Source organism: Mustela lutreola, chromosome 10 (assembly GCF_030435805.1).
Source record: "Mustela lutreola isolate mMusLut2 chromosome 10, mMusLut2.pri, whole genome shotgun sequence".
Classification (NCBI taxonomy): Eukaryota; Metazoa; Chordata; class Mammalia; order Carnivora; family Mustelidae; genus Mustela; species Mustela lutreola.
The window spans coordinates 74,983,276-75,008,723 of NC_081299.1; the positions used below are offsets into that span (position 1 = coordinate 74,983,276).

General features: G+C 40.2%; 1 protein-coding gene across 1 annotated transcript in view; it reads right to left on the reverse strand.

Annotated features, from left to right (window-relative positions):
- Window positions 1-18,345: 18,345 nt before the first annotated feature.
- GTF2B (general transcription factor IIB) overlaps window positions 18,346-25,448 on the reverse strand; it is a 33,277-nt gene continuing 26,174 nt past the window's right edge. Inside the window, exons 4-7 of the mRNA XM_059136831.1 lie at window positions 24,546-24,692; window positions 24,284-24,413; window positions 21,174-21,455; window positions 18,346-18,852 (exon numbers count right to left, since the gene is read on the reverse strand). Coding sequence (XP_058992814.1) covers window positions 18,719-18,852; window positions 21,174-21,455; window positions 24,284-24,413; window positions 24,546-24,692 — 693 coding nt within the window. The 3' untranslated portion in view covers window positions 18,346-18,718. The remainder of the gene's footprint in view (window positions 18,853-21,173; window positions 21,456-24,283; window positions 24,414-24,545; window positions 24,693-25,448) is intronic.

The following is a 25,448-nucleotide window of genomic DNA, read 5'->3' on the forward strand; positions in this document are numbered from 1 at the left end:
CAAAATGGATGAAGGATCTCAGTCTGAGAAAGGAATCCATCAAAATCCTTTAGGAGAACACGGGCAGCAACCTCTTCGACCTCAGCCGCATCAACATCTTCCTTGGAACATCGTGAAAGGCAAGGGAAGCAAGGACAAAAATGAACTATTGGGACTTCATCAAGATCAAAACCTTTTGCACAGCAAAGGAAACAGTTAACAAAACCAAAAGACAACTGAGAGAATGGAGAAGATATTTGCAAATGACATATCAGATAAAGGGCTAGTGTCCAAAATCTACAAAGAACTTAGCAAACTCAACATCCAAAGAACAAATAATCCAATCAAGAAATGGGCAGAGGACATGAACAGACATTTCTGCAAAGAAGACATCCAGATGGCCAACAAAAACATGAAAAAGTGCTCCACATCACTCGGCATCAGGGAAAGACAAATCAAAACCACAATGAGATATCACCTCACACCAGTCAGAATGGATAAAATTAATAAGTCAGGAAATGACAGATGCTGGCGACGATGCGGAGAAAGGGGAACCCCCCTGCACTGTTGGTGGGAATGCAAGCTGGTGCAACCACTCTGAAAAAAAACATGGAGATTCCTCAAAATGTTGAAACTAGAACTACCCTATGACCCAGCCATTGCACTACTGGGTATTTAGCCTAAAGATACAAATGGAGTGATCTGAAGGGGCATGTGCACCCCAAAGTTTATAGTAGCAATGTCCACAATAGCCAAACTATGGAAAGAACCTTGATGTCCATCAACAGATGAATGGATAAAGAAGAAGTGGTATATATATACAATGGATTACTATGCAGCCATCAAAAGAAATGAAATCTTGCCATTTGCGACGAATGTGGATGGAACTTGAGGGTATGATGCTGAGTGAAATAAGTCAATCAGAGAAAGACAATTATCATATGATCTCCCTGATATGAAGAATATGAGAAGAGACAGGGGGGGGTTGGGGGGTAGGAAAGGAAAAAAAATGAAACAAGATGGGATCCGGAGGGAGACAAACCATAAGGGACTCTTTTTTAATTTTTAATTTTTTAATTTTATAAACATATATTTTTATCCCCAGGAGTACAGGTCTGTGAATCACCAGGTTTACACACTTCACAGCACTCACCATAGCTCATACCCTCCCCAATGTCCATAACCCCACCCCCCTTCTCCCAACCCCCCTCCTCCCAGCAACCCTCAGTTTGTTTTGTGAGATTAAGAGTCACTTACGGTTTGTCTCCCTCCCAATCCCATCTTGTTTCATTTATTCTTCTCTACCCCCATAACCCCCCATGTTGCATCTCCACTTCCTCATATCAGGTAGATCATATGACAGTTGTCTTTCTCTGCTTGACTTATTTCGCTAAGCATGATACCCTCTAGTTCCATCCATGTCATCGCAAATGGCAAGATTTCGTTTCTTTTGATGACTGCACAGTATTCCATTATGTATATATACCATATCTTCTTTATCCATTCATCTGTTAATGAACATCAATGTTCTTCCCATAGTTTGGCTATAGTGGACTGCTATGAACATTCGGGTGCATGTGCCTCTTCAGATCACTACATTTGTATCTTTAGGGTAAATACCCAGTAGTGCAATTGCTGGGTCATAGGGTAGTTCTAGTTTCAACATTTTGAGGAATCTCCATGTTTTTTTTCAGAGTGGTTGCACCAGCTTGCATTCCCACCAACAGTGCAGGAGGATTCCCCTTTCTCCGCATCCTCGTCAGCATCTGTCATTTCCTGACTTATTAATTTTATCCATTCTGACTGGTGTGAGGTGATATCTCATTGTGGTTTTGATTTGTCTTTCCCTGATGCCGAGTGATGTGGAGCACTTTTTCATGTTTTTGTTGGCCATCTGGATGTCTTCTTTGCAGAAATGTCTGTTCATGTCCTCTGCCCATTTCTTGATTGGATTATTTGTTCTTTGGATGTTGAGTTTGCTAAGTTCTTTGTAGATTTTGGACACTAGCCCTTTATCTGATATGTCATTTGCAAATATCTTCTCCATTCTCTCAGTTGTCTTTTGGTTTTGTTAACTGTTTCCTTTGCTGTGCAAAAGGTTTTGATCTTGATGAAGTCCCAATAGTTCATTTTTGTCCTTGCTTCCCTTGCCTTTCACGATGTTCCAAGGAAGATGTTGATGCGGCTGAGGTCGAAGAGGTTGCTGCCCGTGTTCTCCTAAAGGATTTTGATGGATTCCTTTCTCAGACTGAGATCCTTCATCCATTTTGAGTCTATTTTTGTGTGTGGTGTAAGGAAATTGTCCAGTTTTATTTTTCTGCATGTGGCTGTCCAATGTTCCCAACACCATTTATTGAAGAGGCTGTCTTCTTTCCATTGGAGATTCTTTCCTGCTTTGTCAAAGATTAGTTGACCATCGAGTTGAGGGTCTATTTCTGGGCTCTCTATTCTGTTACATTGATCTATGTGTCTCTTTTTGTGCCAGTACCATGCTGTCTTGATGATGACAGCTTTGTAATAGAGCTTGACGTCCGGAATTGTGATGCCACCAACTTCGGCTTTCTTTTTCAATATTTCTTTGGCTATTCGAGGTCTTTTCTGGTTCCATATACATTTTAGGATTATTTGTTCCATTTCTTTGAAAAAGATGGATGGTACTTTGATAGGAATTGCATTAAATGTGTAGATTGCTTTAGGTGTCATAGACATTTTCAAAATATTTATTCTTCCAATCCAGGAGCATGGAACATTTTCCATTTCTTTGTGTCTTCCTCAATTTCTTTTATGAGAACTTTATAGTTTTCTGAGTATAAATTCTTTGACTCTTTGGCTAGGTTTATTCTCAGGTATCTTATGGTTTGGGGTGCAATTGTAAATAGGATTGACTCCTTAATTTCTCTTTCTTCTGTCTTGTTGTTGGTGTAGATAAATGCAACTGATTTCTGTGCATTGATTTTATATCCTAACACTTTACTGAATTCCTGTACAGGTTCTCGCAGTTTTGGAGTGGAGTCTTTTGGGTTTTCCACATATAGTATCATATCATCTGTGAAGAGTGATAGTTTGACTTCTTCTTTGTCGATTTGGATGCCTTTAATTTCCTTTTGTTGTCTGATTGGCGAGACTAGGACTCCTAGTACTATGTTGAATAGCAGTGGTGATAATGGACATCCCTGCCGAGTTCCTGACCTTAGCAGAAAATCTTTCAGTTTTTCTCCATTGAGAATGATATTTGCAGTGGGTTTTTCATAGATGGCTTTGATAATATTGAGGTATGTGCCCTCTATCCCTACACTGTGAAGGGTTTTGATCAGGAAGGGATGCTGTACTTTGTCAAATGCTTTTTCAGCATCTACTGAGAGTATCATATGGTTCTTGTTCTTTCTTTTATTAATGTGTTGTATTACTTTGATTGATTTGCAGATGTTGAACCAACCTTGCAGCCATGGAATAAATCCCACTTGGTCGTGGTGAATAATCCCTTTAATGTACTGTTGGATCCTATTGGCTAGTATTTTGGTGAGAATTTTCGCATCTGTGTTCATCAAGGATATTGGTCTGTAATTCTCTTTTTTGATGGGATCCTTGTCTGGTTTTGGGTTCAAGGTGATGCTGGCCTTATAAAATGAGTTTGGAAGTTTTCCTTCCATTTCTATTTTTTTTTTTTGAACAGTTTCATGAGAATAGGAATTAGTTCTTCTTTAAATGTTTGGTAGAATTCCCCTGGGAAGCCGTCTGGCCCTGGGCTCTTGTTTGTTGGGAGATTTTTGATGACTGCTTCAATTGCCTTACTGGTTATGGGTCTGTTAAGGCTTTCTATTTCTTCCTGGTTCAGTTATGGTATTTAAATGTCTCTAGGAATGTATACATTTCTTCCAGATTCTGAAATTTATTGGCGTAGAGTTGTTCATAGTATGTTCTTATAATTGTCTGTATTTCTTTGGTGTTAATTGTGATCTCTCCTCTTTCGTTCATGATTTTATTTATTTGGGTCTTTTCTCTTTTCTTTTTGATAAGTCTGGCCAGGGGTTTATCAATCTTATTAATCCTTTCAAAGAATCAGCTCCTAGTTTTGTTGATTTGTTATTGGTTTTTGTTTGTTTGTTTGTTTCTATTTCATTGATTTCTGCTCTGATCTTTATGATTTCTCTGCTCTTGCTGGGTTTAGGCTTTCTTTCTTGTTCTTTCTCCAGTTCCTTTAGGAGTAGGGTTAGTTTGTGTACCTGAGACCTTCCTTGTTTCTTGAGAAAGGCTTGTACCGCTATATATTTTCCTCTCAGGATTGCCTTTGTTGTGTCCCACAGATTTTGAACCATTGTGTTTTCATTATCATTTGTTTCCATGAATTTTTTCAATTCTTCTTTAATTTCCTGGTTGACCCATTCATTCTTTAGAAGGATGCTATTTAGTCTCCATGTATTTGGATTCTTTCCCAATTTCCTCTTGTGATTGAGTTCTAGCTTCAGAGCATTGTGGTCTGAAAATATGTAGGGAATGATCCCAATCTTTTGATACCAGTTGAGACCTGATTTAGGATCGAGGATGTGGTCTATTCTGGAGAATGTTCCATGTGCACTAGAGAAGAATGTGTATTCTGTTGCTTTGGGATGAAGTGTTCTGAATATATCTTTGATAACCATCTGGTCCAGTGTGTCATTTGAGGCCTTTATTTCCTTGTTGATCTTTCGCTTGGATGATCTGTCCATTTCAGTGAGGGGGTGTTAAAGTCCCCTATATAATTGTATTATTGTCGATGTGTTTCTTTTATTTTGTTATTAATAGGTTTATATAGTTGGTTGCTCTCACGTTAGGGGCATAGATATTTTAAATTGTTAGATCTTCTTGTTGGACAGATCCATTCAGTATGATATAGTGTCCTTCCTCATCTCTTATTATAGTCTTTGGCTTAAAATCTAATTGATCTGATTTAAGGACTGCCACTCTTGCTTTCTTCTGATGTCCATTAGCATGGTAAATTCTTTTCCACTCCCTCACTTTAAATCTGGAGGTGTCTTAGGGTTTAAAATGAGTTTCTTGTAGGCACAATATAGATGGGTTTTGTTTTTTTATCCATTCTGATACCCTGTGTCTTTTGATTGGGGCATTTAGCCCACTACCATTCATGGTAACTATTGAGAGATATGAATTTAGTGCCATTGTATTGCCTGTAAGGTGACTGTTACTGTATATTGTCTCTGTTCCTTTCTGATCTACTACTTTTAGGCTCTCTCTTTGCTTAGAGGACCCGTTTCAATATTTCCTGTAGAGCTGGTTTGGTGTTTGCAAATTCTTTCAGTTTTTGTTTGTCCTGGAAGCTTTTTATCTCTCCTTCTATTTTCAATGATAGCCTAGCTGGATATAGTATTCTTGGCTGCATGTTTTTCTCGTTTAGTGCTCTGAATATATTATGCCAGTTCTTTGTGTCCTGCCAGGTCTCTGTGGATAAGTCTGCTGCCAATCTAATATTTTTACCATTGTATGTTACAGACTTCTTTTCCCGGGCTGCTTTCAGGATTTTCTCTTTGTCACTAAGACTTGTAAATTTCACTATTAGATGACAGGGTATGGACCTATTCTTATTGATTTTGAGGGGGGCTCTCTGCACCTCCTGGATTTTGATGCTTGTTCCCTTTGCCATATTGGGGAAATTCTCTACAATAATTCTCTCCAATATATCTTCTGCTCCCCTCTCTCTTTCTTCTTCTTCTGGAATCCCAATTATTCCAATATTGTTTCATCTTATGGTGTCACTTATCTCTCGAATTCTCTCCTCATGGTGCAGTAGCTGTTTGTCCCTCTTTTGCTTAGCTTCTTTATTCTCTGTCATTTGGTCTTCTATATCACTAATTCTTTCTTCTGCCTCACTTATCCTAGCAGTGAGAACCTCCACTTTTTATTGCACATCATTAATAGCTTTTATTTTATTTCAACTTGGTTAGATTTTAGTTCTTTTATTTCTCAAGAAAGGGCTTTTATATCTCCCAAGAGAGTTTCTCTAATATCTTCCATGCCTTTTTTGAGCCAGGCTAGAACCTTGAGAATCATCATTCTGAACTCTAGATCTGACATATTACCAATGTCTGTATTGATTAGGTCCCTAGCCTTCGGTACTGCCTCTTGTTCTTTTTTTGTGGTGAATTTTTCTGCCTTGTCATTTTGTCCAGATAAGAGTATATGAAGGAGCAAGTAAAACACTTAAAGGGTAGCAACAACCCCAGGAAAATATGCTTTAACCAAATCAGAAGAGATCCCAAATCGTCAGGGGGGAGAAAGGGGATAAAAAGAGGTTCAGAAAGAGAAAAAAAAGAAAATAAAATAAAAGAAAACAATTAAAAAAAGAAAACTAATAAAGAAAAGTACAAAAAAGAATATATATATGTATATGTATATATATATATATATATATATATATATATATATTAGATAAGCTAGTTTAAAAACGTTAAAAAGAAAAGGGTAAAAGTTAAAAAAATTAGCAGAAGAGGAAAAAAAATTGAAAAAAGAAAAAAACATTAAATTAACTGCAAAACTAAAGAATCATGCAGAGAAAGCCATGAATTCTGTGCTTTGCTTTCTCCTCCTCTGGAATTCCACTGCTCTCCTTGGTATTGATCCTGCACTCCTTGGTAGGTGAACTTGGTCCTGGTTGGATTTCTTGTTGATCTTCTGGGGGAGAGGCCTGGTGTAGTGATTCTCAAGTGTCTTTGCCCCGGGCGGAATTGCCTGCCCTTGCCAGGGGCCGGGCTGAGTAATCTGCTCGGGTTTGCTTTCGGGAGCTTTTGTTCCCTGAGCGCTTTCCGTAGAGTTCCGGAGGACGGGAATACAAATGGTGGCCTCCTGGTCTCCAGCCTGGAGGAGCCGAGAGCCCGGGGCCCCACTCCTCAGTGCGCCCTCAGAGAATAGCGCCCAATTCTTCCCGTCTCCCTGGCCTCCGGCCACGCTCCAAGTTCACTGAGTCTGAGACCAGTTCAAGGTAACCCCGAGCTGGAAGCTCACTCCTCGGCATAGTTTGTATAGCCGGCTTCCCTGTTCTAATACCTGTAAGCTCTAGGACACTCAAATACCCCCAGCCTTTCTGTGACCCTGCAGGACCTGAGGCCACGCTGACCCCGTGTGAGCTTCACCCCAGTTTAGCCTCTGGAGCGATGTCTCTCAGCAGAACAGACTTTTAAAAGTCCTGATTTTGTGCTCTGTTGCTCCGCTGCTTGCCGGGAGCCGGCCCCTCCCCCTGGGGTCTATCTTTGGATTCACTTCTCCGCCAGTCCTACCTTTCAGAAAGTGATTGATTTTCTGTTTCTAGAATTGCTGTTCTTCTTCTCTTTGATCTGCTGTTGGATTTGTAGGTGTTTGCAATCTTTAGATAAGCTATCTAGCTGATCTCCTGCTACCTCCAGACTGCTACTTCTCCACCATCTTGACTCTTCCCCCACATAAGGGACTCTTAATCTCACAAAACAGAGGGTGGCTGGGGGTACGGGGGGGGGGGGGTAGGGAGAGGTTGGTGGGATTATGGACATTGGGGAAGGTATGTGCTATGAAGTGTGTAAACCTGATGATTCACAGACCTGCACCCCTGGGGCTATTAATATATGTTAATAAAAAAAATTAAAGAAAAGAAATGGAAAAATTCAGCTCTGGGAGACTGAGTGAGAGGTTCTTTCTTCAGTCTCATGTTTACTCCTCTAACATGCTGGTTCTCCATTAACTTACAAACCCTTCATTTGGGCTATAAATTTTCATTCTACTTCTCTTTAGAATGACATCTGAAATATTTTCTTAGTGATTAAATTCACACTTTTTTCTCCTTTTTTTCTTAGATTTTATGTACTTTTTTGATGGAGAGAGCATGCACACAGAAGCAGGGAGAGCAGCAGGCAGAGGGAGAAGAAGACTCCCCACTGAGCAGAGAGCCTGATGCAAGACTCGATGCAGGATCCCAGGACCCTGGGATCATGATCCGAGGCGAAGGCAGACACTTAAGTGACCGGACCACCCAGGTGCCCCTAAATTTACACATTTTAATAATTACACTGTATTCTACAGAGTGCTTTAGACTTACCTAAATCATCCTAAAAGTTGCCTTTATTCCCCCCCATCCCCTTACCCCAACTTGGTTTTCTTTTAGAATTACAAACTGTCTCTTCAGTTTTAAGCTAAAGGCAATCAAAAGAGAAGAATCCAATCCATCTTTATTTCAGATCACTCATATGATACAAGGTGGGCTTTTTCAAAACCAGCCCGTTCTTTTCTTCTGAAATATTTTCAGAAATATCTTTATAGTAAGAATTTGAACTTTCTCTCTCTCTCTGTTAGTTTGTTTATGCCCAACATGGGGCTCAAACTCGTGACCAGGAGTTCAAGTCACATAGTCTTCTGACTGAGACAATTAGGCACCCTGAACTTTCTCTTTTTAACTAAAGTCACTTCCTCTGTTCTAGGAACTTGCATAGAATGGGAAAAGAAATCTAAAGAGTTTGGGGCTTTACAATTTGATCTATAAATGAATAAAGTTTTAGTCATAAATTTATAATCCTCCCAAACAAATAAACTCTTTTGGTTATAATCAGCAAATTTTCTTTCTTTTTTTATTGAGATATCATTGACATATATTTGTTTCAGGTGTGCAGTATGGTGATTTGGCATTTGTATATATTGCAAGATGATTGCCAAAGTAAATATGATTAATGTCTTTCACCATACTTAGCTACAGAAACTTTTTTCTTGTGATAAGAACTTTTAAGATATTCTTGTCTTAGCAACTTTCAAATATGCAGTATAGTTGTATTAACTATAGTCACCATGCTCTACATTATATCCCCATGGCTTACTTATTTTATAGCTAGAAGTTTGTACCTTTTGATCACCTTCACCCATTTCACCACCCCCCTGCCCACCCCCTGCCAACACCACCTCTGCAACCACCAATCTGTCCCATCTATGAGCTTGGTGTATTGTTTTGTTTTTCAGATTGCACATATAACTGAGATCATACAGCATTTGTCTTTCTCTGACTTTTTCCACTTAGCACAATGCCCTCAAGGTCTATCTATGTTGTCACAAATGGCAATGTTTCCTTCTTTGTATGGCTGAATAAGGTGTTTGTGTGTATATTCCATTGGATATAATTTTTACTTTATCCATTCATCCACTGGTGGACATCGAAGTTGTGTCCATATATTGGCTATTTTAAATAGTGCTGAAATGAATATGGGGTACAGATATCTTTTTGGGTTTGTTTTGTTTTCTTCAGATAAATACACAGAAGTGGTATTCCTGAATTATATGGTAATCCCTTTTTTTAAAATTTTTTGAGGAACCTCCATACTGTTTTCCAGAGTGGCTGCACCAGTTTGCATTCCCACCAACAGTGCACAAGGGCTCCCTTTGCCCTAAATATTTGCCAACACTTGTTACTTTCCACAGTTTCTTTTCCACAGTTTCCGTTCTAATAGATGTAAGGCTATATGTCATTGTGGCTTTGATTTGCATCTCCGTGATGCTGAGTGATGTTGAGCTTTTTCTTCATGTACCTGGTGGCCATCTGTTTGTCTTCTTTAGAAAAATGTCTACTTGGGTCCTCTCCCCATTTTTTAATTGAGTTGTTTGAGTTCTTTATATGTTGCGGATATTAATGCATTATCAGATATTTGGTTTGCAAATATTTTACCCCATTTAGTAGGTTGCCTTTTTGTTGATGAGTTTCCATTGCTATTCAGAGCTTTTTAGTTTGGTATAGTCTCCAATTGTTTATTTTTGCTTTTGTTGCCTTTGCTTTTGGTATCAAATCTAAATAAATCATTACCCAGACCAGTGTCAAGGAGTTCACCATCTATGTTTTCTTCTAGGAGTTTTATGGTTTCAGGCATTACATTCAAGTTTTTATAATTCACGTTAATTTTTGTGTAAGATATAAGACATTGGTCTAGTTTCATTTTTGCTTGTGACTGTCCAATTCTCCCAAACCATATTCTGAAGAAACCTGCCTTTCACTATTGTATATTCTTGGCTCCTTCGTTGATAAGTGATTGACATATATGCATGCATTTATTTCTGGGCTCTCTATCTGTTCCATTGATCTTTATGTCTGTTTTTATGCCCAAACCATTACTGTTACTGTAGCTTTGTAATACAGCTTGAAATCAGGGAGATGCCTTCAACTTTGTTCCTCTTTCTCAAGATTGTTTCAGTTTGAGTCTTTTCTGGTTCCACACAAATTTTAGGATTGTTTGTTCTATTTCTGTGAATAGCCAATTTCAAAGGGAAACTTGAAATTCAAAGAACTTTTTTTTACAGCTAAGTTTTATGCTATCAAAAATACAAAAAAAAAAAAAAATTGCTGCTATGTCCAAATGGGGGGGACGTGGCCTCATTATATGTTGTTTGACCATTAGAAATGAAGATATGATGTTTATTCATTCAAAAAATATTTATTGATCCCCTATTACTGGTCACCAGATATTAGTGCCAACTAACAAGACAATGCCTCCGTAAAGAATACAATCCAGTAGGGGCACATTTAAGTCACTTGGCAATGACAGTGTAGTGTGATCAAGCCCCCTCTAAGGTGAGGGCAAGGTGCTCTGGGAGTACCTCAGAAATCCAGGCTGGGGAGTCAGTGAGGACTTCCCAGATGTCTTGGGATTTAGCTTGAGACCTGAGTAGTATTGAGCCGAGGGAAGGGGAGGCCAGGAAGGGTTCTAAGTGAGAGGATATATTTGAGATTTCTCACAGATGAAAGAATATAACACTTCTCTTCTTTTAAAAATCAAGATTTTATTTATTTATTTGAGAGAGAGAGAGTGTAAGAGAGAGAGAAAAGGGAGAGAGAGATCACAAGCAGGAGGGAGGGGTAGAGGAAGAAGCATACTCACCCCTGAGCAGGAAGCCCGACACGGGACTGGATTCCCAGAACCCTGGGATCATGACCCGAGCTGAAAGCAGATGCTTAAATCACTGACCCACCCAGGCGCCCCTAAAGTTACACATTTTAATGATTACATTGTGTTCTGGCACTTCTGAGGAAGTGAAACTGGACTGTGGCTGGAGTGTACAGATAAACTGCAATGGGGTAGGTGCGTACAGATGAGGAAAGGAAGGGTCCTATGCCCAGGACTTGTACACACCATACTGAAAGGATGCTTTATCACAAGAGGAGATCTAAGTTTTGTGGGGCCAGAAAGGTATACAATTCTGGGGCCCTATTTAAGAAATCCCTGATTTGTATTTATGGCTACAAAGGTTAAGTTCAGAACCTTGAAAGACCTGTGCCCATGCATGTCAAGTTTCCTTAGTTTCCTGATAAACTGTCGTGCCTCAGAGGCCCTGAAACATCTTCAGCTGGTGGAGGTGTGATTAGATTTGCTGCGGGGAGAAAGAATCAGAGGGGGCCAGATGGAAGGCAGGAGCGCTGGCTGGGAGCCGCCTCAGCAGTTGTGACAGGTGATAAAGGCCTAAAGTCGGCTGTGGCCATTAGAAGGGAGAAAAGTACACGAACAAGCACCGTTTATGTGGTAGAGACAAAGGACTGGGACCGATGACACTGGCCCATGAGGGGCCATGTACCAGCCACATCCCAGGCATATCTGTCCACCAATGCGATTTCCACTTAGCTTCTAAAAGCCTTTTCCAAGTAAAAAAGCCTTTCTTCCGCACTTTATGCCCCGCTCTTTTCCACACATGTGGAATGAGCCTTTTCTCCTCTCTGATGCCCTTGGGCTCCGTCCACACCTCTTACACTGTCTCATTATGTCCGTGCACAACAGCTTCGGCCACCACTTGACTCTTGTACCTCCAGAGTCTACACAGTGGACAATAAGTGGCCTACTTGGCCCTCTACAAAGACATTTAGAATAATACCACACAGTCAGGAGTGATGGAGATCCAACCTAAGATCAGTCGTCGACATGAACTGCCGCGGGGCTCCAGCCCAACAAGGAAGGCATCCCTCTGACAAGCATCCCCCCACATCACCACTTATGCAAGCTTCATCCTTCTTCATCCAGGGAACTTTCACATACATGCTGTCACTTAAGACAAGAACCATTTTGGGGATGCCTGGGTGGCTCAGTCGGTTAAGCTGCTGCCTTCGGCTCAGGTCATGATCCCAGGGTCCCGGGATCGAGTCCCGCATCAGGCTCCTTGCTCGGCAGGGAGCCTGCTTCCCCCTCAGCCTCTGCCTGCCGCACTGCGTGCTTGTGCTCACTCTCGCTCCTCTCTCTCTCTGACAAATAAATAAACTCTTAAAAAAAAAAAAAAAGAACCATTTTGAAAATCAGCATATGGAGGTGACAAGAGGACTGGGACTAGCCATTGTCTTGCTACCGTCTAGTAGTGGGGCCTGGGACACGTGGTTTCACCTCACTAGTGATAGGTGAACATTTCACCCCACTGTTCTCATCTGTTAAACGAAGGAGTTAGAGTTGCTCCCTTATTCTTGATCTTCCCTTTCAAGCACAATCTTCAGTGTTACTTCAACACATAAGATAACCAGAGCAGAAGCAGGGTGGGGGTCCAGTTTGGGGACAGAAGGAGCCTGGGCTTTGGCCCCGACACATTTTGGCTGTGGCTTTGAGTCTATCCTTACTGGCTTCTATCTGCATATTAGAGATAGTGGGTATTCATAATGGTTTTATTATATTTTAGTAACATTTTTAAGAAGCATTTTAATCGTCCTCTAGAGCAGGGACGTCAAACTGTGGAGGCCTGGGGCTTCCATGGGCGGGTGCAGACGTGGCTCCAGCACGTGCAGTTCACCCTCACGTTCACAAATTAGAACAGTGAGAGGAGCTGACTATAGCAGGTGAGATCTGTTGGCCACAGTCATGTGGGAGGGGGTTGAAATTTCGAGGTCCAACATTTGGCTTTCTGGTGTCTCATCATCATAGAGCTAGAAGGAGCCACAGAGGGAGTAAGAACATTCCAAGAAACCTCTGGCAGAGCAGCCAAGTTTCTAGTGAAGTATTCAGCATGACTGACGTGTCTTCATCTGGGAGCCTCATGGAACTCTCCCGTCCCACACCCATCTTTTGGAACAAGAGCACACCAGCCTTTCCAATACCTCTAAGAGCGTTACACATGGTCCTATCGTGGTTTTGTCACTTATGTCAGTTTAAAACAAAATATTTCTTGGCAGAATCTTAAATTTGACATAACATCACTTCTCCTCGTTTTCTTGCTCTTATTAAGTACCTCACATACCAGTGATCTTCCTTCTTTCTCAGATGTCTGAAAACATTTATCATTTCCAATAATGGCTGTGCCAGCCACAGGCAGATGCTGATCACAGAGAGGGCATGAGAATTGTTCTGATACTGTGCAGAGGGAAAGCAAAGCTCTGTGGTCACCTTTTCCCTCTCCCTCTTTCACTCTGTGTGAGTTTCAGCCTCCTGGGTTGGCAGTCAGAAGTCTCCCCCGGCCAGAGAGATGCCAGTGAGCACAAGGAATGGAAGTTTATGTTTATGAGACCTGCTTGGCCTCTGTGGGCCTGGAACGGTACTTGTGTTGTGACACCTTGCAATTTTGAGATCCTGATGAAGGAAGTGTGTCTGTGGAAATATCCGGGAGGGGGTGAGTAGGGAGGTGTTTAGGGGGCCAGGGAATCTGTCGGTAGCTCCACAATTGGCAGATGAGATTAAAACTCCAGCAACAGGAAAAGTCAGGGCCATTGACAATTGGAAATATTGGCATGGGGCACAGAGAGGCCTCCGGGCTGGATTAGGACCAGATGGGTAATAGGCTGACCCCCTCAGCTGTTCATGTTGATAATTAAAGTAAATCTTGCACCTGTGATAGAAAATTAGCTCAGAAACCAAAACAACCATGGGTAAAGTACATTTGTTGGTTTGAACACAAAGGCTTACTATCAAGAGGCATCTAGTTTAGGAAGCATTTAGTTCAGAGGAAGATTTAGTTAGAAACTAGAGAGCAGTTTCTAGCTATTAACTCCTTGTCACCTGAGCTGATTTACAAAGAATTCAGAAACTCACTATGAAAAGTTTTCCCCCAAAAAGCCAGATGCAAGTATTGCATTGAATGATTTTGTTAAACTCAACAGAATTGTATTTGAAGGCTACAACTAAAGTCAGCTCTGAGGCCGCCTCTTGGAAAATAAGCCTTAACAGCATAGTTTAACAGCAAACAGCACTGAATTGTGTGACCAGGAGACCAGAGTTAGTCCTCTGTCTCCTGGTAAGTAAACTTGGCCAGGTCTTTTGGTTTCTCCAGGTTTCTCTAATCTATAAAATGGGGAAATTGGACCAGAGTGCTTAAACTCAGATTCCATGAAACTTATGATTAAATCTTCAAACTTGTAGCAGAGATTGTCAATGAAAGTGGCTTCCAGAGAGTCGTTGTTTTAAATACTGGGATGGAAGGGACCACATTAATTAACTAAGATTTCAACTGTTTAAAGATGCTAGCATGAACAGGTTGGACCTACTTTATCTTCACAAAAATTGCCTTACATTTCTAATATTCCTAATCTGCTAAAATGTGGGCCCGATCGAAGCTGGCTTCGATTTCAGCCCTCAACAGGGTGGGTGTCCCCTGGTGTACAGGGAGATTTTCCAGACCACAAAAGAAAAAAAAACCCATGCACAATCACTGGTTTAGAATATGTCAGATCCCTTTCACTGGTTAGAAGGACCTGGCCAGGATTTAATTGCTAAGTGTTAGTAATTTTACCATACTAACATAACATCCACTCGTTGCACTTGAACACTCCACATCACGAGTGGATTTTGGGAGATAATCAGCCAGCCATAAACCTCTATTTGTAACAGCCTTGAAGCAGATGGACAAATAAGGAATAGGTCCCACTGGGGCAGTGGTGGGAGGGGACACTAGAGGGCATGGAGGCCAAAATGTGGAATTGCCGTGGATTGTCCCCTTTTCCCGAAGTGAAAATGTTCCAGTTGTCAGATTAAATGACTCCGCCAACGGGTCACTAACAATTCATGGACTCCAAACACACTCATATGCCTCGAGAACACCCATACTCAGAGGCTGGAGGTGGGGGAGAAGAAAAGAGAAGTGACACGACTACGACTTTATCTTTTGTCCTGGCATTTTTCCTTGAATATCTGGAATGAAGTTAAACTGATTGAAGCATGTGTGACACAGAATTTTTAAAAACTAGAATTTTATTTAAGAGATACCTGCCAGAATATAGACTCCATTTCCCAAACATACCTTCTGCCCTAGATTAATCTTTAAAATAGTTCTGCTGATCCAAGTTTTTTAAAGGTGCAGAACACAGTGCTATATACTTTCCTCTTATGACTGCCTTCGCTGCGTCCCGCAGATTTTGAACAGTTGCTTTCATTATCATTTGTTTCCATGAGTTTTTAAAATTCTTCTTTAATTTCCGGTTGACCCATTCATTCTTTAGCAGGATGCTTTTTAGCCTCCATGTATTTGAGTTCTTTCCAGCTTTCCTCTTGTGGTTGAGTTCTAGTTTCAAAGCATTGTGGTCCGAATATATGCAGGGAATGATCCCAGTCTTTGGGTACTGGTTGAGACCTGATTTGTGACCCAGGATGTGATCTGTTCTGCAGAATACTCCATGTGCACTAGAGAAGAATGTGTATTCTGTTGCTTTAGGATGGAATATTCTGAATATATCTGTGATGTCCATCTGGTCCAGTGTGTCATTCAAAGCCCTTATTTCCTTATTGAGCTTTTGCTTAGATGATCTGTCCATTGCAGTGAGGGGGGTGAGGGGTGTGTTTTGTCCCCTACTTTGACCGTATTATTATTGATATGTTTCTTTAATTTTATTAATTGGATTGTATATTTGGCAGCTCCCATGTTAGGGGCATAGATAATTAAAACTGTTGTATCTTCTTGTTGGATAGACCCTTTGTGATATAGTGTCCTTCCTCATCTCTTATTACAGTCTTTGGTTTAAAATCTAATTTGTCTGGTGCAAGGATTGCCCCCTCAGCTTTCTTTTGATGTCCATTAGCATGTTAAATTGTTTTCCACCCCCTCACTTTAAATCCGGAGGTATCTTGGGGTCTAAAGTTTGCAGAGAGCATATTGATGGGTCTGGTTTTTTTAATTGAATCTGATAAACTGTGTCATTTGATTGGGGCATTTAGCCCATTTACATTCAGGGTAACTACTGAAAGATATGAATTTAGTGTCATTTTATTGCTTGTAAGGTGACTGTTACTGTATATTGTCTCTGTTCTTTTCTGGTCTATGTTACCTCTGGGCTCTCTTTGCTTAGAGGACACTTTTAAGTATTTCTTGTAGGACTGGTTTGGTGATCACTAATTCTTTTTGTTTGTCCTGAAAGTTTTTATATAATCTCACTATGGAATTTAAGAAACAAGGCAGAGGATCATAGGGGAAGAGAGGAAAAAATGAAACAAGACGAAACCAGAGAGGGAGACAAACCATAAGAGACTCTTCATCTCAGGAAACAAACTGAAGGTTGCCGGAGGGGAGGAAGGATGGGAGGGATGGGGTGGCTGGGCGATGGACACTGGGGAGGGTTTGTGTTGCGGTGAGTGCTGGGAATTAATGTAAGACTGATGACCTATATCCCTGAAACAAAGGATACATTGTATGTTAATAGAAAAAAACAGCTTATATTCTTAAGAAAATGAAGTACAGAATGAGGAAAAAAAATGTATAGAACACAAAAAATAGACCAAAATGGTGACATACCTAAGTGGCAAGGGCTAGGGTTTTTTTGTTTTAAGATTTTATTTATTTGACAGAGATCACAAGTAGGCAGAGAGGCAAGGCAGAGAGAAGGGGAGAAGCAGGCTCCCTGCTGAGCAGAGAGCCCTATGTGGGGCTCGATCCCAGGACTGTGGGATCATGACCTGAGCCGAAGGCAGAGGCTTTATTTTTTAAGATTTTATTTATTTTTTTTGACTGACAGAGATCACAAGTAGGCAGAGAGGCAGGAGGAAGCAGGCTCCCCGCTGAGCAGAGCCCGATTCGGGGCTCGATCCCAGGACCCTGAGATCATGACATGAGCCGAAGGCAGAGGCATAACCCACTGAGCCACCCAGGTGCCCCAGGGCTAGGGTTTTTAATCCCCTTTATGCTTCTCTCCATTTTTTTAGTTACTGGATACATTTTTGTAAGCAGGGAAATGAAAATACTAAACAAATCCTATTACTATACCTGGACTGCAACTATATTTTAAAAATACAGCATAGCCGAACAGCTGGAAAGAACAAAATATCAAAATATTGGTGCTTATTTCTAAGTGGCTTGTGGGTATTTTCATGATGCATTTCCCAAATGTTTCTAATGTGCATGTACGGACTTTCGATAATAGCAAAAATAACTATTTTAAGATCTAGCTAACTGGTTGCAGCTTGCAGAGAAGTCTTTAGTGGGTGGGAACTTTTGTGGTCAGTCACTAGAAACTGGGGAGCACCAGAGGACTGCTGTGCTCAGTCCATGCTTGCAAAGATGGAAGGGTGTGGTGCCGGACACCAAAGATGTGCCCGTGAGGGAGACACTGACTGGCCTAAGATAGCTTCTTCTTCCTGGGTTTTGTTCTGGGTGGCATGGGTTCTGCCTGGAGTCATCACTGCTGTTCTTGTGCTTATTTCTCTGGTGTTCTCTCCCAGCTTTGAGTAGTACCGTTTGTGTCCTATGTTTTGTGCAAAGGAGAAATACCATTTGTCTTCATGGTCCAGTAGCCATCCCCCTTCCATGGTCAGCAGAAATGAGAGAAAGTCTGATCTTCTAGAGGAGAAAGTCCATTTTAGACCAGAGTGTCAATTTGTCTACTAGACCGCAATAGGAGACGTCCTTCTAATCTAGTGCTGAACTCTTGAGAGATGTGTAAGAACCGGGACACCTGCTTTAAGGCAGTGCAGTTCACACTGTAAGGTGATGTTTAGCATGGATTCAAGTCCCTTTACAAACTACCTACTTGGTAAAAGGGCAAAATTCTGTTGGTCTTTACCTTCAGTGCCTAGTCAACATTATAGTCAAGATGTTCCTCTAAGAGTGATATGCAAAACACCTACACATCCCAATCACCTACGGGGTGATTTATATTTATATTCTATTAAATAGAATCCCTGGACATTCCTAGGCCCAATAATCTATTTTGAATATTCTTTACACTATGAGTATCTTAGTAAATAAAAATAATTACAGATGATGCAGGTTCTATAAAATGAAATGTTAACATCCAAAAATTGCAAAATGCCTTTCAAGGTCCAGTTTACCACTCTGGCTTTTCTATACACACACACACACACACACACGCACGCACACATATATATAAATTGCACACACCCGCTTTGATTTTCCTGGCGTCAATGGTGGTTCCCAAAGCCTGACTTTGTTATATAAATAAAATATACATGAAAAGAAACAGAAAACAAGGACCTCTACCAGCTTTATTAGCTGCAATGATATGCATTATTTGTAATTATAAATTACATTTAACATGTAATTATAACAAAAACTTTAGTTTTGAAAAACATTTTATTCAAGAATTACATAATTTCAAATATCTTCCAAAATACAGTTTCCTAGATTGCTACAAAAGAAAGCAAATTCAATAAGAAATTTAAATCATTAAATATGTTTTACTAGTATATACATACAGAATGCCAAGCAATTAATATTTAGCCCTGGAATGCGTACCATGTCTGTTTTTCCTTATTAAAGAGAGGCTCAATCCAGCACTTGGTATAGGCTATGTACAACAGGCCAAGTTCAGTGTTGAGAAGAGTTTGACATTAGCTGCCTCAGTTTACAGCTGTGGTAGTTTGTCCACAGGGGTGTCAAATTTGAAGTCTGTAGGAAACAGATCTGGGGCTCGAGGATAGATTAGCCTGTAGGACTGTCTGATTGTAACATCAGCAACACCAGCAATATCTCCAATTTCTAAAAGACAAAAATCAAAATATTAATTCCAACTTACGTATACAGCTATTCCATCTTATCTCCCATCTACAACCTGCATTCCAATGTGTGAGATAGAGTAGTATAAAATCCAAACTGAAAACCCCAGGGACGTTGACTTTCAAAACCTAACAATGCAAATCCATACCAAAAGGTAGGTAGGAGGCCTACGGTTGGTAACAGTAGTAATGGCAGTATTCCAATCACCTCAAAGGGCTGTCTCGGCCATATGAAGAGCTCTGCTCATTGCAGGCCACAGCAAGAGTGCTCAGGGCACAGCACTAGGAGCGAGAACTCTTGTACTAGCTGTCCTTTTGAGAACTGACTGCTGTTCCTTCACAGAAGTCTTTCTGAGGATCATGGAAGTAATCCATGAATACATTCTTATAAACTCACTTTATTATTTCCATGTTTAAAAGTTCCCCTGTAACACCTGTAGTAAATCCTGTTCTGTTAAAAGATTCTTTTGGAATCCTACGTTAAAGACTGTCCTACCTCATTTTTCTACTTAGTACATCAGACAGTATACATCTACTTAATACAGCTGTACATTCTAGCATCGTGTAGATGTTTTCACTGTTATAGACACATAACACTGAGCACTAGTCTATTACAGAAGCCTAGGAGATCTAGTTTTACCTTTCAAAGTCATTGTCACCTTTTTCCTTTTTATTAAAAGGAGTCCCAAGGGACTGCTATGTGACAACTGTTTGATCATAAATTCTTAATCAAAATGGATTTTTAAAACATAGGCTTTACTGCAAACTCATTTTACCACCTTTTCACAGATCAACGCCTAAGGTTTTATGGATTTTCAGTGTGGATGTCTGCCATCAGTGTGCAATGAGCTCATTTTAAATGTCGTCTCATGTTGTGTTACATTTGTTACCTATCTGTCTTCTAGGCATGGAGACAGTGACTGTCAATTGGCTGCTGGGAAGGGAAGAAAAGGGCTTACATCTCAAAAAACCCAAAAACTTCATGTAAAACACAAAGAGCAGAAAGTGCCAAGATAAACACTTTTGTGCTGTTGATTGGCATAAAGGTAAGGACAGTCGGCTTAGTTTTAACTTCTCAATTTTACCAGAAGACTCAAAATTTCCTTGAGTCTTCTCAAAATTAAGACCAAAGGAATCGATAATGGCACATTTAAGTAACTAATGGTTGGCTTCTTCTTTCTAATCACTCTTCTATATAATTTATTACTTTTATTAATACAGAAACCTGCAGCCTGAGCGGAGGTGAAAGGCTGTTCTTAATAGGGTATTATAGTCAGTGCAGCCAGTCCTCTCTCACTGTCTCACTTTTAAATTTAGAATGGACTGCTGTTTTTCCTTTATAGATCTTTTTGAGGATCACAAAAGTAATGAGTGAATAAATGCTTGTAAAGAAATTCACTTAGCACTTCTTTCTGTTTGCAAGTTCCCCTACAACAATAAACTCAAAAGTGGCTCTTAGAAGTTTGAAACTACTTCATTAAGAAACTGGAGTAACGTTTGAAAGGAGAAAGAGAACAGGCTTCAAAGAAGGTTACAACCTGATGGTCAGCATGAATTGCTAGTGTACTCACTGTAGGAGGCCATGCTGGGAAGTGGGAACAAGTGCGGCCCCCAAACTTTCTAGATCTAAAAAGCTAAATTTTGAGGGGGAAAGAAGGACTATTCAAAATAATGTTTCAGGGTGACAAAAATAACTTCTAGAAATGAAAAATGTAGAAACTAAAATACTTAATTTGAATGGGAAAAGTGTGTCCATACAGAGTTATGCCTATAAACATTTTTATTTATGAATCACTTACAAAAATATAGTATTTTGCTGTTAAGTTTTGATTCTAGGAAACTACTTTTTTTTAAGGATTTATTTATTTGCAAGAGGGAGACAGAAAATCTCAAGCAGACTTGCCACTGAGCATGGAGTCCCACACGGGGCTCAATCTCACAACACTGAGATCATGACCTGTGTCATCCAGGTGCCCCAAGGAAGAAATTCTCTCTTAAATGTGAGTTCAGATATTTACCGGCTCTGTACTTAAAATGGAAATACAGGGGCACCTGAGTGGCTCAAGGGGTTAAAGCCTCTGACTTCGGCTCAGGTCATGGTCCCGGGGTCCTGGGATCGAGCCCCACATTAGAAGCTCTGCTCGGCGGGGAACCTGCTTCCTCCTCTTTCTCTCTGCCTGCCTCTCTGCCTACTTGTGATCTGTCAAATAAATCAATAAAAATCTTAAAAAAAAAAATGGAAATATAATTACATACTACAGCCTTCACAATTTCATCACTATTCTTCCTGAGAAAGAGTCCTACCTTTTTGGGTCCTCTTCTCAGCTGATGCTTGTGAAGCCATGTAAATGGCTGCTGCCGCCACAGAAATCGGGCTCCTTCCAGGAACCAAGTCCAGTTCCACAGCTTTACGGGCTATATGTGTAGCTGCCATCTGCACTTGTTTAGGGAGACAAAGGTTGGAACAAAACCTGGACATGAAGTCCCCAGTTGTAATCAAATCCACGCTGGTCTCTAAAGCCTTCAAAATAAGTTTAAAACATCTACCAATTTCTTTCTTAGAAATTCGTGACACAGCACATATTTCTGAAAGGAAAAAATTAAATAAATCCATGTTAAGTCATACGGTTCATTTAAGAATACATCATTTCTGATTATAAAATACATTCTGACTGCAAAAGTGCAATCATGCCTTAAACAGCCTGATTAAAAAATAGGCAGAGGGATCTGAATAGAGATTTTTCCAGAGACAACATACAGATGGCCAACAGGCACATGAAAAGATGTTCAACATCACTAATTATAGGAAATGCAAATCAAAACCACAATGAGATATCACCTCAAGCTGGTCAGAATGGCTATTATCAAAAAGACAAGAAATAACAAGTGCTGGAGAGGGGAAAGGATGTGAGAAACGGAAACCCTCACACACTGCTGGTGGGAATGTAAATTGGCGCAGCCACTATGGAAAAAGATGGAGGCTCCTCAAAAAACCAGGAATAGAAATACTTCATGATCCAGCTATTCCACTTCTGGGTATTTATAAAAAGAATACAAAGACACAGATTCAAAAGGATTTATGCGTGCCTATGTTCACTGCAGCATCGTTTACAACAGATAAGACATGGAGACAATCTAAATGTCATCAGTGGAGGGATGGATGATGAAGTGGTAGGTACATACACCAACACACACTATTCAGTCACAAAAATGAGTGAGATCTCCTCATTTGCAACAACATGCACGGACCTAGAGGGTATTATGCATAATATGTGGAATCTAAAAACAAAAACAAATGAATAAAAACAAACTCATGGACACACAGAGAACACCCTGGTGGTTATGAGAGGGGAAAGGAGTTGGGGAGTAGGCAAAATGAGTGAAGGGAGTCAACTGTACGGTGATGGATGGTCACTAGACTTTCAGTGATTGCTCTGTAGTATGTAACAGATGTCAAATTACAGTTGACCCCTGAACAACTCAGGGGCTAGGGATGCCAATTTCCAGCACAAAAATCTATGTGTAATTTCTTACTCCCCCAAAACTTAACTACCAATAGCGTACTATTGTCTGAAAGCCTTAGTGATAATAGTCAACATTTGTATTTGTATTATATACTCTCTTTTTAGAATAAAGCTAGAGACAATATTAAAATCGTAAGAGAAACTACACTTGCAGTACCACACCATACGTCAAAAAAAAATCTGCATATAAGTATATACATGCAGTTCAAATTCATGTTGTTCAAAGGTCAAAATGTGCAATATTGTGCACCCAAAATTCACCTATGGTAATATATGGGATATATGGTATATAATGTATCAATTACATCAATAAAGAACAAATCATGCCTTATAAATGAATCTCTGATCTTCTCAGTGATAGTTCCCACAGAGCTAATTTAAAATTTCTCAGTTAATTTAAAAATATTTATTTTTTAGAGAGAGAGAGTGTGCACAAGTAGGGAGAGATGCAGGGAGGATGGAGAGGGAGAGAGACTCTCAAGCAGACTCTGCATTGAGCACAGAGCCTGGTGCTGGACTTGATTGATCTCATAGCCTGAGATCATGACCTGAGCTGAAACAAGAGTCAGGTGCTTCACTGACTGAGGCACCCCCTCTGTTAATTTAAGTATTTATCACACTTCAAATAAGTCTTAAACAAGTTAAATGTAGGTTCTTACTATTTCAATATTAACTTCTCTAAATTTCAATTCAGACAAGTAAGTTGCTTCAAAAATTCTAAAACTTCGTTGATATTTATGTATGTATCTGTTGTAAGGAGTAGGTGTATCAAGATGAAAGAAAACACTGGGGACGCCTGGGTGGCTCAGTGGGTTAAGCCACTGCCTTCGGCTCAGGTCATGATCTCAGGGTCCTGGGATTGAGTCCCACATCCGGCTCTCTGCTCAGCAGGGGGCCTGCTTCCCTTCCTCTCTCTCTGCCTGTCTCTCTGCCTACTTGTGATTTCTCTCTATCAAATAAATAAATAAAATATTAAAAAAAAAAAAAGCTTTAAGAAAAAAAAAGAAAGAAAGAAAACACTGAAAGCTAAATACTTCTCAAGCTACATGAAGTCACATGCACGGGCAATCTCTGGGATTACAGGCTGTAACAAAATGAGATCGAATACTTGATTCTGTTGTCTAAAAATTAAACTACCACTTTCAGAACAAATTTAACAAAAGCCTTAGTTTTAAGTTGTAATAACCAAAAAGATGATGAGAATAAAAGCCATGCCGCATAGTAAAATATTCACTGATAAATGAAAGGAAATGAAAGTCTTATGCAGAAAAGAAAGAGGAAGCCCCACAGCCTCTCTGAACAGCTGTTACCTATTCATCGTGACTGCGAACTGGACGGAAAATACTTGTTCTCTCAAAGTCTCCGACACTAAGTGTGAAAGTGCAAACTGTGTAACTTGAAACAAATGGCGCTGATGTTTTCTAAGGCTTGACTCCTTCACAGTAGAAACCTGTGCTGGGAGTGGGAATGGTTTTCCACGTGTCAAGTGTATAGACTTAACTAGTAGGGAAGGTGCCCTCTGGCTTATGATGCGAGGCCTCAAACACCTCAAAAGAGTCAGTTCAAAAGATCTCATGAGCAAAGAACACAGAGCTCACATGAACTAAAGCGATGTTACCTGGGAAAATAATCTGAGAAGAATAATGGTGTCTACGGCCATACCACCCTGAACGCGCCCAATCTCGTCTGAGAAGAATAATGGTTAAGATCATACAATGAATTTCTGTCAAGGAATAAAATAAAGAGGCATTTGGAAATGATACTAAGATGGATTGCAATATGTAAGCAGGAAAACATGACAACTACATAGTGTCAAAGCTGCTTGACTTTGGTCTGTTACTTTATCACGGTTATGACATAACTTTGCAATCTTTGCAACTAAAAACTTACCTTTAAATGTCCTAGGAACCCCTTCTTGTCTACAGGCGATATAGAGACAAGCGGAGGCTATGGCATCATTAGCTCTGCCCTTCAGGCTCTTCTGTTCATACACTTGCTTGAATAAATTATTTGTTCGATCCTTCAAAGCAAAGAAACTAAGTTTAATTAACTCTAGGCCATTTAATTAGTTGCAATATCAAAATTTCATGTGTTCATTAAATTATGCTAAGTCAATGCCAGAATGGCTTAAAGGAGACAGACAAGAACTTACAACTATATTCCGAGGGAGGTTGATTCTGTCTGCCATAGTAGTGATTTCTTTGAAAGCATTCATCATTGCACGATCAGAACTGCTCATTGTTCTCCGATTTTGGTACTTAGAATTGCCAAATTCATCAAAACTTGCAGCTCCTGTACCCTATAAAACAAAGTTTTACAACTTCATGCAAAAAAGATTCTTTAAATATGAATGAACAGACATTTCTAAGAAAACAACTTCCACGATCTGACTGCATAAGCCCAAGAATTCTACCCTGTGCCTCCTCCTTATTCCTTAGTAGAACAAGTACCAGATTGAGATGGTTTAAATGAGTATCTGTGAGAGGACCCAGTAATATCAACCATCACATTAACAGACCAAAGAGAAACATCAAAGGATCATCTCCCAAAGGTGCTATAAAGGCAAGCAAATAAAACCCAAAAGCCATTTTTTGATAAAAACTCACAAAACACGGGGCGCCTGGGTGGCTCAGTGGGTTAAAGCCTCTGCCCCCGGCTCACGTCATGATCCCAGGGTCCTGGGATCGAGCCCCGCATCGGGCTGTCTGCTCAGCGGGGAGCCTGCTTCCCTTTCTCTCTGTCTGCCTCTCTGCCTACTTGTGATCTCTCTCTCTGTCAAATGAATAAATAAAATCTTAAAAAACAAAACAAAACAAAACAAAACCTCACAAAACACTACAAATAGGTACTTCTTCAAATTAGAAAATCTTTCTTTCTCCCACACCCCAAGCCAGCACAGTGAATAATGAAGAAAGCAAGCATACCCTGTTTTATTGTGCATCATTTACTGCACTTTGCAGAGATTATATTTTCGTACTGCTGTTAACAAACTGAGGGTTTATGGCAACCCCACGTTGAGCAAGTCTTCTGGTGCCATTATTCACTTCAGGTCTCG